Source organism: Hoplias malabaricus, chromosome 6, assembly GCF_029633855.1.
Source record: "Hoplias malabaricus isolate fHopMal1 chromosome 6, fHopMal1.hap1, whole genome shotgun sequence".
NCBI lineage: Eukaryota > Metazoa > Chordata > Actinopteri > Characiformes > Erythrinidae > Hoplias > Hoplias malabaricus.
In genome coordinates this window covers 44,830,458-44,842,281 of record NC_089805.1, presented here as the reverse complement: position 1 = coordinate 44,842,281, position 11,824 = coordinate 44,830,458, and the positions used below count along the sequence as shown (strand labels likewise).

At 46.1% G+C, this 11,824-nt stretch overlaps 1 protein-coding gene across 1 annotated transcript in view; it reads left to right on the top strand.

Moving 5' to 3' along the window:
* The first annotated feature begins 2,087 nt into the window (after positions 1-2,087).
* Positions 2,088-11,824, top strand: part of zfpm2b (zinc finger protein, FOG family member 2b) — a 57,746-nt gene continuing 48,009 nt past the window's right edge. The window contains exon 1 of the mRNA XM_066674385.1: positions 2,088-2,212. Within this exon, the coding sequence (XP_066530482.1) occupies positions 2,173-2,212 (40 nt within the window). The 5' untranslated portion in view covers positions 2,088-2,172. The remainder of the gene's footprint in view (positions 2,213-11,824) is intronic.

The following is an 11,824-nucleotide window of genomic DNA, read 5'->3' as shown; positions in this document are numbered from 1 at the left end:
CATTCATTCTGTTTATGTGCACTTTCCAGAACAAATAAAAATAAACAATTGAAATCGCCTCTGATTGGCACACTCCGCCGAAACTGTGCCCTCTGTACTCCTCTGACCTACACATGGGCTTCAGTGGAAACATGAGAGGACTGTAACTGACCTTCTGCTGCTTCTAGTTTAACATCACTTTGTCGGATCTGAACGCTTCATAACGGACAGTCTTTAAATGACCCTCTTGGCTGCAGTTCTATTGGGTGTTGCCTGCTCTTCCCTCTGATTTCTGTGGGCAGGGAAAAGGGAGAATGTCTGCTTTAGTAGTGTAAAATGTATTTGTGGTAGATTAACGAGTTTGAACGGGTTATAACCAAAATATAAAGCTGTGAGCAATAGTTACCTGTCTGTTGTGTAGCTGTCTTTCCTTTAAATATTTAGAAACATCCATTACTCAGTTAAAAATAAACACTCAAACTAAAACGTTCTGCTCAGATTTTTGGTAAGATGCTGCACTGGGGCATTGTGGGAAATGTAGTCCCTGTAGTGAATTTGTGAGGCGTGTTCTGTAGTTCTGCTCAGCGCCGACAGTAAAATGTTACTGGTAAACTGGGTGCTCTATTATGAGATATTCCAGGTGTTATCATGTTTCAGTTTTAATGGATACCAAACTGCACCTATTTTCTCAGGTGGCATCCACAGATTAGAGTGTTTATTCAGCCATTCATCAGATTAAATTCAGCTGTGTGTCATTAAACGCTGCGAACGCTAATATCACAACCTTGGAGATCAGGAACCTCTAATCAATCTCTGAACCCTAACTCTAATCTAAAACCTAACCCTGACTCTAATCTACAACCTAACACTTATCTAAAACTTAACCCTGACTCTAATCCTTAACCTAACGCTAATCTAAAACCTAACCCTGACTCTAATCTACAACCTAACGCTAATCTAAAACCTAACCCTGACTCTAATCTACAACCTAACGCTAATCTAAAACCTAACCCTGACTCTAATCTAAAACCAAACATGGACTCTAATCTAAAACTTAACCCTGACTCTTATCTAAAACCTAATGCTAATCTCAAACCCAACCCTGACTCTGATCTAAAACTTAACCCTGACTCTTATCTAAAACTTAACCCTGACTCTGATCTAAAACTTAACCCTGACTCTTATCTAAAACCTAACCCTGACTCTAATCTAAAACCAAACATGGACTCTAATCTAAAACTTAACCCTGACTCTTATCTAAAACCTAATGCTAATCTCAAACCCAACCCTGACTCTGGTCTAAAACTTAACCCTGACTCTTATCTAAAACCTAACCCTGACTCTAATCTAAAACCAAACATGGACTCTAATCTAAAACTTAACCCTGACTCTTATCTAAAACCTAATGCTAATCTCAAACCCAACCCTGACTCTGATCTAAAACTTAACCCTGACTCTTATCTAAAACTTAACCCTGACTCTGATCTAAAACTTAACCCTGACTCTAATCTCAAACCTAACCCTAAACCTGACTTCAAACCTAATCCTAACCCTAGCCCTAATCTCAAAACCTATTATCCTATTCCAAAAGCTTAAACCTGAATCTAATTAATTAATTCATTCATTCATTCATTATGTGAAAGTGTGTATATCCAGTTCAGCATCAGTGTCTAACTCTAGTTCCAAACCCAAACCTAACTTTGAAGGAGAAGTCCCTACCGTGTGAGTGTTTAATCAGGTTTTGGTTCCCATGTTTCTGGTGCACACACACACACACACACACACACACAGCAGGGAGAGAGTAAGACAGAGAGAGAGAGAGAGAGAGAGAGAGAGACAAGGGGCGGGTGGAGGGTGTGTGTGTGTGTGTTGGTGGGGTGGTGGGGGGGGTTGTCTGTGCGAAACCCACAGACCATAGAGTAGGAAAGACACACACACACACACACACACTCTGAGAAATCAGCTGGATCCTGGGCTCTTACCTCACACACACACACGTGCAGCTCACACACACACCCCGCTCAGCCCGTCTGTGTGTGTGTGTGTGTGTGTGTGGAGGAGTGTGTGTTTTGGATGAAGCGAGGAGCTGCGTAGTCTGGATTCGGAAACAGAGGAAGAGGCACAGACAGAGGAGGAGAGAGTGAGAGAGAGAGAGAGAGAGAGTGAGAGACACAGGCAGAGACAGAGAGAGAGATGTCCCGGAGAAAGCAGAGCAAACCACGACAATTCAAACGTGAGTTTACCTTTTGAACATGTTTGAGAAGCTGTTGTATTTTTCAGAGAGAGGAGCGTGTGGTCAGTGCCTGGGTCAGGGCTGCGTTCTTCTCTACAGTCGCTTTACTGGGAGTTTACTGTGTCTTACTGTAGTTCATCTGTACATTAGTTACAGCACAGTCTACAGGACACTGACTCACACTTACACACCTCTGTACTCAAACGTACACTATAGAGTTTATAATAATACACTACGTTATAGCTACAGTAACGTACATTATACCATTACACTGTTACACTGTACACAGCTGTGTACTAAATTACATTTAAACTACTCTATAATACACAACACTTACAGTACACTCCATAGTATAATGAACTAATATTACAGTGCACTTCAGTATACTCTACAGAGGCTCTGTACTCACTGAACTGATATTACACCAGTCTCTGTCCAAAGAGAAATATGCATCCTCATTCTACCTCATCTGAACACAGCAGCTGTCCTTCACACTGCGTGAAAGTCTCACAGCGAATCGACCAATAGAAATGCTCCAAAATTGAATTCTCTCTACTGTTACTAGTTTGTAGATGCTGTTTTTCTTTGGACAGCGATGATGAACTAAACTGTATTTACAGTAGTGTGTACTATACAGAATACTACAGACCTGTTAGACTCATTTACAGTGTCTTAGTCTTCCTAGTAAACGTATTTACAGCACCCCATACTCCACTGTGTACTATGTTCCAGTCCCAGTACACTGTACTGAGCTAACACTCGTGTGTTCAGTCACATTTACAGTAGAGTGTACTCTGTAGTGCATTAAACTAATACTACAGCAGTCTCTATTCCATACTATAGACTATTTACTGTATACGCTGTTGTTAACTGTACAGTGCAGCCATTGCAGGAATAAATCGTGCCGCACGTGGGTTGTAGCGTGTGATTTACTCTACAGATCTGTGCAGATGAAAAGGAGAGTCAGTTGCAGCAGGAGCTGAGCTGTGTTTGTAAGTTTGTGTGTGAGCGGTGCAGGGGTTTATCCTCGAGGCACATTGTAAAATATAAGTGGTGTCTATGGGTTTTGCAATGTTTTATAAAGCTGCTATACTTCTGTAAACTCTATAGCAATGCGCACGCTTTTATTTGTATATATGTTTTATTATTTTTTATTTATTGTAGTATTGTAGCCAGGTGGGTGGTTCGGGCAGAACAGTTGTGGTGTTTGAAGCTCGTGCGTGTGCTGAAAAAGACACCTGTGCCTTGACCGGTCCACGATTATCTTCGTAACTACGTTTTTAAATGTTTATATTCGGTGGCGCATGCTTCAGAAATGACCACAGGGTTAACGCGCTGCGATCGGGGGTGTTCTGCGTGTGAACTATGAAGGATATTTTAGTCGCACGTGGCTCAGACGTTGGTTTGGCGTGAGCTACAACTCTTTGTGTTCGCTGTGCGCTCGTTTTTGTGGAATTCACGCGCGAGGGATTTTATTTTATTTTCAATTTTTTTTTTAATTAATTAATCCATTCATTTTTATTTTTTTTTTGCACGAGCCGTTTACACCCCGCAGTCGTGATGCCAGGTCTTTTTTTTTTTTTTTTGCGTGCGGTCTCTCGTGGATCCTCGTGCACGCGCGATAAAAGGAACCGTCCTGAAAGCAGGAATAAAGGTGCAAACGCCTCCGAGGAGATGCACGTGAGCTACGACTAGCTGTAGCAGTCGCGCGACCCGGTTTGAAACGACTTAGAGCGGACCCGTCGCTATTTCTCGATGCTTCTCGTGCACGTGGAGAGCTGTGGACGACCTGTCTCCTGAGTGGCGCACGTGGGGTTTCCGTGCTGCCTTCTCGGGCTCGAGCTTCTAACTCCTTCCTCGTGCTTCTTAAACATAGAGGACATAGAACTGTAAAAACGGTCTGAACATGGGGCGAGATGAGTATTAAAAATATTAATATTAAAGAGATAAAAAACTATAACAGACACAATACATTAGTGCATGTGTACTGTGTGTGTGTGTGAAATAATGTTCATATAGACGTGTGTTAATATGTGCTATGTAAATATAATACATATCCTATATTCCTGTGTATGTCACACACACACACGTTTGTTTCCATGCATTGTGGGGACACTATGGCTTGTATACATTTGTAAAACCCTACATCGACCCTTAACCTTAATTTGACCCCTTACTCTTTTACTCTTCCCCTGATCCCAACCTGAACACACCTCTCTGACTTTACATTTAACGCTGAACCTTGTGGGGACCTGCTGGGACAGGTATATATATATATATATGATGTGTGTGTGTGTTTACATAAGCAAATATAAATCAGTGTAGCAGATGGTTGTGTGTGTGAGGAATCAGTGTTTAAACATTAATACAGTACAATAAATATAATGTATAATACAGTCAAATATAATGAGAAAGATATGTATATCGGTGTGCACTACAGAACAGGTGTGTGTGTGTGTGTGTTATTTACACAGTCCTGGACCGGAGTAAGTGGTCGTGTGAGGCCCGGCCCGGCGCTGAGTGTCAGACGGTTATTACAGGGAGGACAAAGAGGTCATTTACAGGGCCCTCTTTATTTATTTACCCTTTTTTCTTTCTCTCTCTCCCTTTTTTCTCACCCCAAACACACTGGGCCTGCGTTATCTGTTTGCGATTCGCCCTCTATTTTCATATTTTGCCTACTCCCCATCCTCCGGGGGTGTCCTCTGCGGCGCAGATAAAGAGCCAGGGCTGAAAGAGCTCCATTAATTTGCCCCGATGTCTGGGCCGATAGGGGCAGATAATGGAGCCGATAAGGGCCGGGGGAAGATATACCATCGGACGTGCGATTATTACCATTAGAATTCAAACCCTGCAATCTGCAGAGGGCTGATAACCCCCCTCTCACACCACCCCCCCGCCCCAGCCACCCACATCCAGCCCCCCCTCGATGATAAGACAAAAGTCCACACTCCTTTATTAGGCCTCCTGGATATTCTGATAATATGGTGATAAATTATGTATTTCTACTGCCTCGCTTTCTCTGCTTCTGTTGAAATCACCATCTCTCTCTCTCTCTCTCTCTCTCTCTCTCTCTCTCTCTGTCTCAGAGATAAGGCGAGGGGGGGGTCACAGAGGGTCATCTCTTCATGCCCCAGCCCCTCGCAAAGTTGGAAGTGGGTTTTTATTGTAATAAGAGTTTGATGCGAGACGCTGATAGAGGGAAAGAAAGTGCCTTGGTTTTTTTCTCCCTCTGTGTGTGTGTGTGTGTGTGTGTGTGTGTGTGTGTGCGGTTGCTATCACTACTACATCACTCCAGTGAGCCGGAGCAGCTGTTGTTGGCTCTTATCAAAGCCCCCCCTACACACAGCCCACACCAAAGAGACAGTAAATTTGCACAGATTGGAGACGAGCGAGGGGCTTTCTTTTTTAAGCTGGGAGTTAAAAATGCAGGCAGCGAGTGATGCGCGTTTACAGCCGGGTTTTGTTCTTGCCGCCACTGGAGAAATGATTTGAATAGAGTCCAGATTTCAGGGGTTTATTGTCCTCTGAGTTGAGAGAAACACGGTGACATTCCGAGTGATTGATTCGGTCCAGACCCAGCAGCACAGGCTGGACTTAGCTTTGCCGAACTCACGCCCCTGTGGAGAGGGAGGCTCTGTCACAGCTCTGCTCCTTCGTCTTAACAGAGCCCTGTGCTCGGGGTCTGATCTCGGGGTCTGTTCTCGGGGTCTGATCTCGGGTCTGTTCTCGGGATCTGTTCTCGGGTCTGTGCTCGGGGTCTGATCTCGGGGTCTGTGCTCGGGGTCTGTGCTCGGGTCTGTGGTCGGGGTCTGATCTGGGGTCTGATCTCGGGTCTGTGCTCGGGGTCTGTTCTCGGGTCTGTGCTCGGGGTCTGTTCTCGGGGTCTGTGCTCGGGGTCTGTGCTCGGGGTCTGTTCTTGGGTCTGTGCTCGGGGTCTGTGCTCGGGGTCTGTGCTGGGGGTGTGTTCTCGGGTCTGTGGTCGGGGTCTGATCTCGGGTCTGTGCTCGGGGTCTGTGCTCGGGGTCTGTGCTCGGGTCTGTGCTCGGGTCTGTGCTCGGGGTCTGTGCTCGGGGTCTGTGCTCGGGTCTGTGCTCGGGGTCTGTGGTCGGGGTCTGATCTCGGGTCTGTGCTCGGGGTCTGTTCTCGGGTCTGTGCTGGGGGTCTGTGCTCGGGGTCTGTGCTCGGGGTCTGATCTCGGGTCTGTGCTCGGGGTCTGTGCTCGGGTCTGTGCTCTGGGAGTGTTCTCGGGTCTGTGCTGGGGGTCTGTTCTCGGGTCTGTTCTCGTGGTCTGTGCTCGGGGTCTGTTCTCATGGTCTGTTCTCGGGGTCTGTTCTCGGGTCTGTTCTCGGGGTCTGTTCTCGGGGTCTGTGCTCGGGGTCTGTTCTCGTGGTCTGATCTCGGGTCTGTTCTCGGGGTCTGTTCTCGGGGTCTGATCTCGGGTCTGTTCTCGGGGTCTGTTTTCTGGGTCTGTTTTCTGGGTCTGTTCTCGGGTCTGTTCTCGGGGTCTGTACTCGTGGTCTGATCTCGGGTCTGTTCTCGGGGTCTGTTCTCTGGGTCTGTTCTCGGGTCTGTTCTCGGGGTCTGTTCTCTGGGTCTGTTCTCGGGTCTGTTCTCGGGGTCTGTTCTCGGGGTCTGTTCTCTGGGTCTGTTCTCGGGGTCTGTGCTCGGGGTCTGTGCTCGGGTCTGTTCTTGGGTCTGTTCTCGGGGTCTGTTCTCGTGGTCTGATCTCGGGTCTGTTCTCGGGGTCTGTTCTCGGGGTCTGTTCTCGTGGTCTGATCTCGGGTCTGTTCTCGGGGTCTGATCTCGGGTCTGTTCTCTGGGTCTGTTCTCGGGGTCTGTGCTCGGGGTCTGTTCTCGGGTCTGTTCTTGGGTCTGTTCTCGGGGTCTGTTCTCGTGGTCTGATCTCGGGTCTGTTCTCGGGGTCTGTTCTCGGGGGGTCTGTTCTCGTGGTCTGATCTCGGGTCTGTTCTCGGGGTCTGATCTCGGGTTTGTTCTCGGGGTCTGTGCTCGGGGTCTGATCTCGTGGTCTGTGCTCGGGGTCTGTGCTCGGGGTCTGTTCTCGTGGTCTGTGCTCGGGGTCTGTTCTCGGGTCTGTGCTCGGGGTCGTGTTCAGAGTCAAAGCAGCTCAAAGCAACAACGACATCGTTAACTTTCTATTCTTTAGGTTTTATTTCGTTGAAAGCCGTCAGTGGGGGCAGCTGTGGGCTGAAGGTCAGAGAACTGGACCTGGGACCACTTCATCTCTGACCACCTCCAAAGAGCAGCGGCTTTATCTGAGCTTCAGTGTTTACTCTTTGTTTAAATTTTAGAATTAAATTAATGCTCATTATTTTCTTTCATTTTTAAATTCCTGTTTTGGTTGATGTCGTTAAATCTATTTATTTTTTAATTTGTCTTTAATTTTGATTCAATATTTTTACTGAAACAATAATAAATTAATATTGTTATTATACAGTAATCAAATTAGTGAATAGTTTTTCCGTCTGTTTATTTTATTACGTTTTATTTGTCTGATGTGGTACTTATTTTCATTATATTCCAGATTTTTTGTTTATTTATCAATTCATCAGAATTTAGACTGATTCAGTTCCAGTTTCGTTTCTGGTCCATCTGTGTGTGTGTGTGTGTGTGTGTGTATGTGCTGCATACACTTGGCTGCATTGCAGATAAGTTCCACCCTCATTGCATTTCTGAGCGAAAGAAAAAAAGGTCAGTTGAGGAACGGAAAGAAGAGTGCTTTCTCTCAGTTCTCATTCAGATCTCAGCGTTTCTGAACGTTTCTCACAGTTTCTCCTCTTCTCCGGCGTCAGATTAAACTGTGTCAGGGACTAATCCCCTCTGCCCACGTCTAAGGGTTAAACAACACACATCTGGATCTTGGAGAACTATGAAAAGTCGTACATCCTGTGTGTGGAGGATCTTCTTTGAGAACCGTGTATGGAAGTGTTCTAGAATGGAGAACCCTTGGCTGTGTCGGGTTTCTGAGGGCACTGTTATGTCCTGGAGTTTTATGCTCCTCACACAAGCTTCACATTCTCACTGTACACCGGACCACCTACTGGACCCCTAGCTTTGGCCAGTTGTGTCTGTCTGTCTGAACACCTCTGTCTGTCTCACTTACGTCTCACGACTGTCTCACTGACTGAGTGAATGTCCGAACAAGGATGAATCTGATTTCACCCCTCCCTTTTGCCTGGGGTGGGGGTCTCAGCTCAGTTGTTTGGACAGAGGGTTAGGGTGAAGTGTTAGAGCCCTTTAAACAAGGGCGTAGTACTACCACGGACGGAGGGGACGTGTCCCCACCAATATCCACCGATTACTGAACTGTCCCCCACCAATGATCTGTAAACTGACTCAGCTGTAAGTCACTGAAAGTCAAGTTCACTGGTGAAATGTGTCCATCATAATAACGCTAATGGCAATGCTAGGCTTTGGCACACAGCAGACAGCAGGTTACAGTCGTCTGTGCCTTCAATTTTCAGAGAGACACTTCAAAAGGAGGGTTATGAATTTCTTGTGAATCTATGGCGAGATTCTGCGCAGCGCCCAAAGTGACCCACAGGTGTCAGTGTTTTCTCCTTTAAACTCTATGATCACCAGTGTATCATCTCAGTTTCATGGACTTTCAGTGGATTATGGCCCTTTACTTCAGAACAAGCAGGAAACAGCACGAGGAACAGCTGATGTCCCCGGAGTTAGCCGTAAACTTCCAGTTCCACCTTAAATGGGGAAGCAATTACCTTCTAGCGCCTGAGGCTACTGAGCTCCATGTCACAGAAGAGTGAGGAGAGGGGGGTGATCTCTGATTGTGGAACTCTTCTGAAGGAGAATGAGGCCCTAAATGTAACTAAAGTCCAGCAGCTCCTCTGATATCACTGCAGACTGGTGTAGAGCAGCTACAGAGCGGCGCTAGTCACTGGGGAATGAAGCGCTGCTCTTGTTTATTTGTGTTCTGATGAAGTACCAGGGTCTTGGATGGTCGTTCTGTCTCATAGAGGGAGATTTAACCACTGCGTTCTGTAACTCAGCTCCAAGGGGCAAGAGCACACTCAAAAAAACAAGGGGTGGGGGTTAAAATAAGGGGATTCACCCAGAACTGTCCGACTCATAATGTGTAGAAACACACACTCTTTTCTACCTGCCACAGACATTCAGTGCTGGAGCCCATGTCTGAAATATGACTGCAGTTGGGCCTGTCGTGAACAGGTCATCACCTGATCCCCATGATGTGCACTGCTTGTGATTAACTGTCTGTGTGCCATGGCAGGCCACAGTGATTTCATTTCAGATTCAACAAATAGAATGTGAACATAGTGCATTTGGTTTGCAGCAGCTCAGCTGAGATCAGTGAGTGGCCTGAGCTCAGGGGGGTTCTCTTCTAGACTCACACTGTGAGGGGTCTGTGAGTGGGAGCGTTTTATTTAGTTTTACATATATTCTGTCTACCTTTTTACTTTAGTTCTATATTTTATTTAATTCATTCTCTTTGGTTAATTTTGATGTAAACTGATTCAGTCACAGTACAATTTCTATTTGCACGAACGTTACAAACTAAAACGAACGTTTCTGTTCAAAACAAAGAGCATTTGGTGCAGCACAGAACCATGTGGTTCATACACACTCCACAGCTGAGTGTGAGGTCCAGCTGAGTTCAGTAAGTGTCATAGGAACCCCTTAGTTCCTTGGGGATGAGGACCTAGTAGAACAGTCGGGTCATTTCTGGGGTCCGTATGGTGCTGTATATTCTCCTCTTCTCCACAGTGGAGCTCAGTTCTGTTTCTTAAAGAAACGTCTGTGACCTGCTTTGGTCCAAACCCCACAGCAGTGTTCTCCCCTGTTCAGAACGCCCGCTTTCAGCACCTGTTCCTTTAAATGATAATGAGCCTCTCTCTGTTCACCCCGACCCCGAGCGCACAGCAGTGAGGAGCGAGGAGCAGAAGCTCTGGTTTTTAGCTGTTTTCACTCTGTTCTCTTATTTCTCGTTGTGTCTGTTTTGCCGCGTTTAACCTCGTCTTTGCGCTCTCACATAAACACAGGTCCAGCGCTGTGATTGGCCAGACTCAGACGAGGGGGCGGGGCCATTCTAAAGTCTCTGCACGTGACGTCAGAAGCGGAATCAATTGGTTTTATCCCATGTTTCAGACTCAGGCAGCACACAGACAACAGACCGGGTGGGTCTTGTTTCACAGTGTGTGTGTTGGTGGGCTCTAGATAACCACACATTAATGTAAACATACACTGAATAAGTGACACGCCTTTAAATATATGAGGAGAAGCGTTGTGTCCTTTATGAGGGAGGTCACATGAAATGTTGCATGAAACATATAGCGTGTCATTTTTGAGAACACAGGACTCCTAATGAGTCTCAGGTACATGTTTTTGGACCCACGTAATTGCTTCCCTCCCTGAAAAATGCTTTGCAGAACCAAGGCTCCCATGGTTCTGTATCAGAAATAGTTTAGATTAAATTAACGCATGATTTAATTATTGCTGGTGTGTTTCTCAGAGTTACGTAATTAATAAAGGGGTCTTGGCTTAGACGCATGCTTCTGGGAACCACCTTTAAATGGCACAGACCCTGTACGTGGACCGTGGGGCGCATGGCAAATCAGATTTAACCCCACAGCAGCAGCGAAACGCTCCAAACACTCGTTATTTTGTGAATCATTGCTTATTTATTTGGTGCGTGCTGTCACTCACGTCACGTGTCCAAAGCCTCTGTCAGAGTATGATAATTTATTTCATTACTGTGGCCCTATCAAGGATGTCACATTTGTTGGCTCTCCTTTATTCTTTTTTTAATCCGTTTTGATTAACTTCATCTGCCAACTGTCAGCAGTGTGAGGCGTGTGCTATCTCCCTCAGATCAGTGCGATATGAAGAGGGTTATTGTGTGCCAACTTCTTTCCCCGGCATCTGTTCGGCACTAATGAGCTGTGAAGTGCTGCGGGCTCGCCGGGCTACAAAGCAGCTCGGATGGTGGGATGGAGGGGTAGAGAGGGGTAGAGGGATGGAGAGAGCCAACTGTTTTTCTCTCTTTTACCAAACCACTCAGAGAGAGCACACTTTGGGCTGGTTTTGGGGAAAAACTAAGGATTCCTCTGGACCGCAGTGTGGGATTAACCTGGATTTCTCCGACAGAAATACATCGGAATGGGATAAACGGGGTTAAACGTCCTGTGGTAAACGAGCAAGGGGTGAGCAGAATGATCCAGAACGAGAAGAAGATCGTCGTACGCCTCACTCAGGACTGACGGAACTGAAAGAGCTTGGACTCGGGGTTACCGCCTTTTCAACAAGCCACAACCGCCCAGTAAACATTTAGCCGTTGATTCAACGTTGAAATAACGTAATGGCTGCCGTCTAATCAACGTTCTCTTAAGGTTGAAAATGAAAGATGAAAAGACGTCCAAACACAGACATTGAAAAGACGACTATTAGACGTATTTTGGATGTCCATTGACGTTATTAATTGGTCCCGAAATAAATTACTTGTATAAAACGCGTTTTGGACGTCCACTGACGTTATCGATTGGTCACCACTTAACTAACTTATTAAGATTTTGGACGTCCATGAACGTTCCTTGTTTACTGTGCGAACAGTCAGGA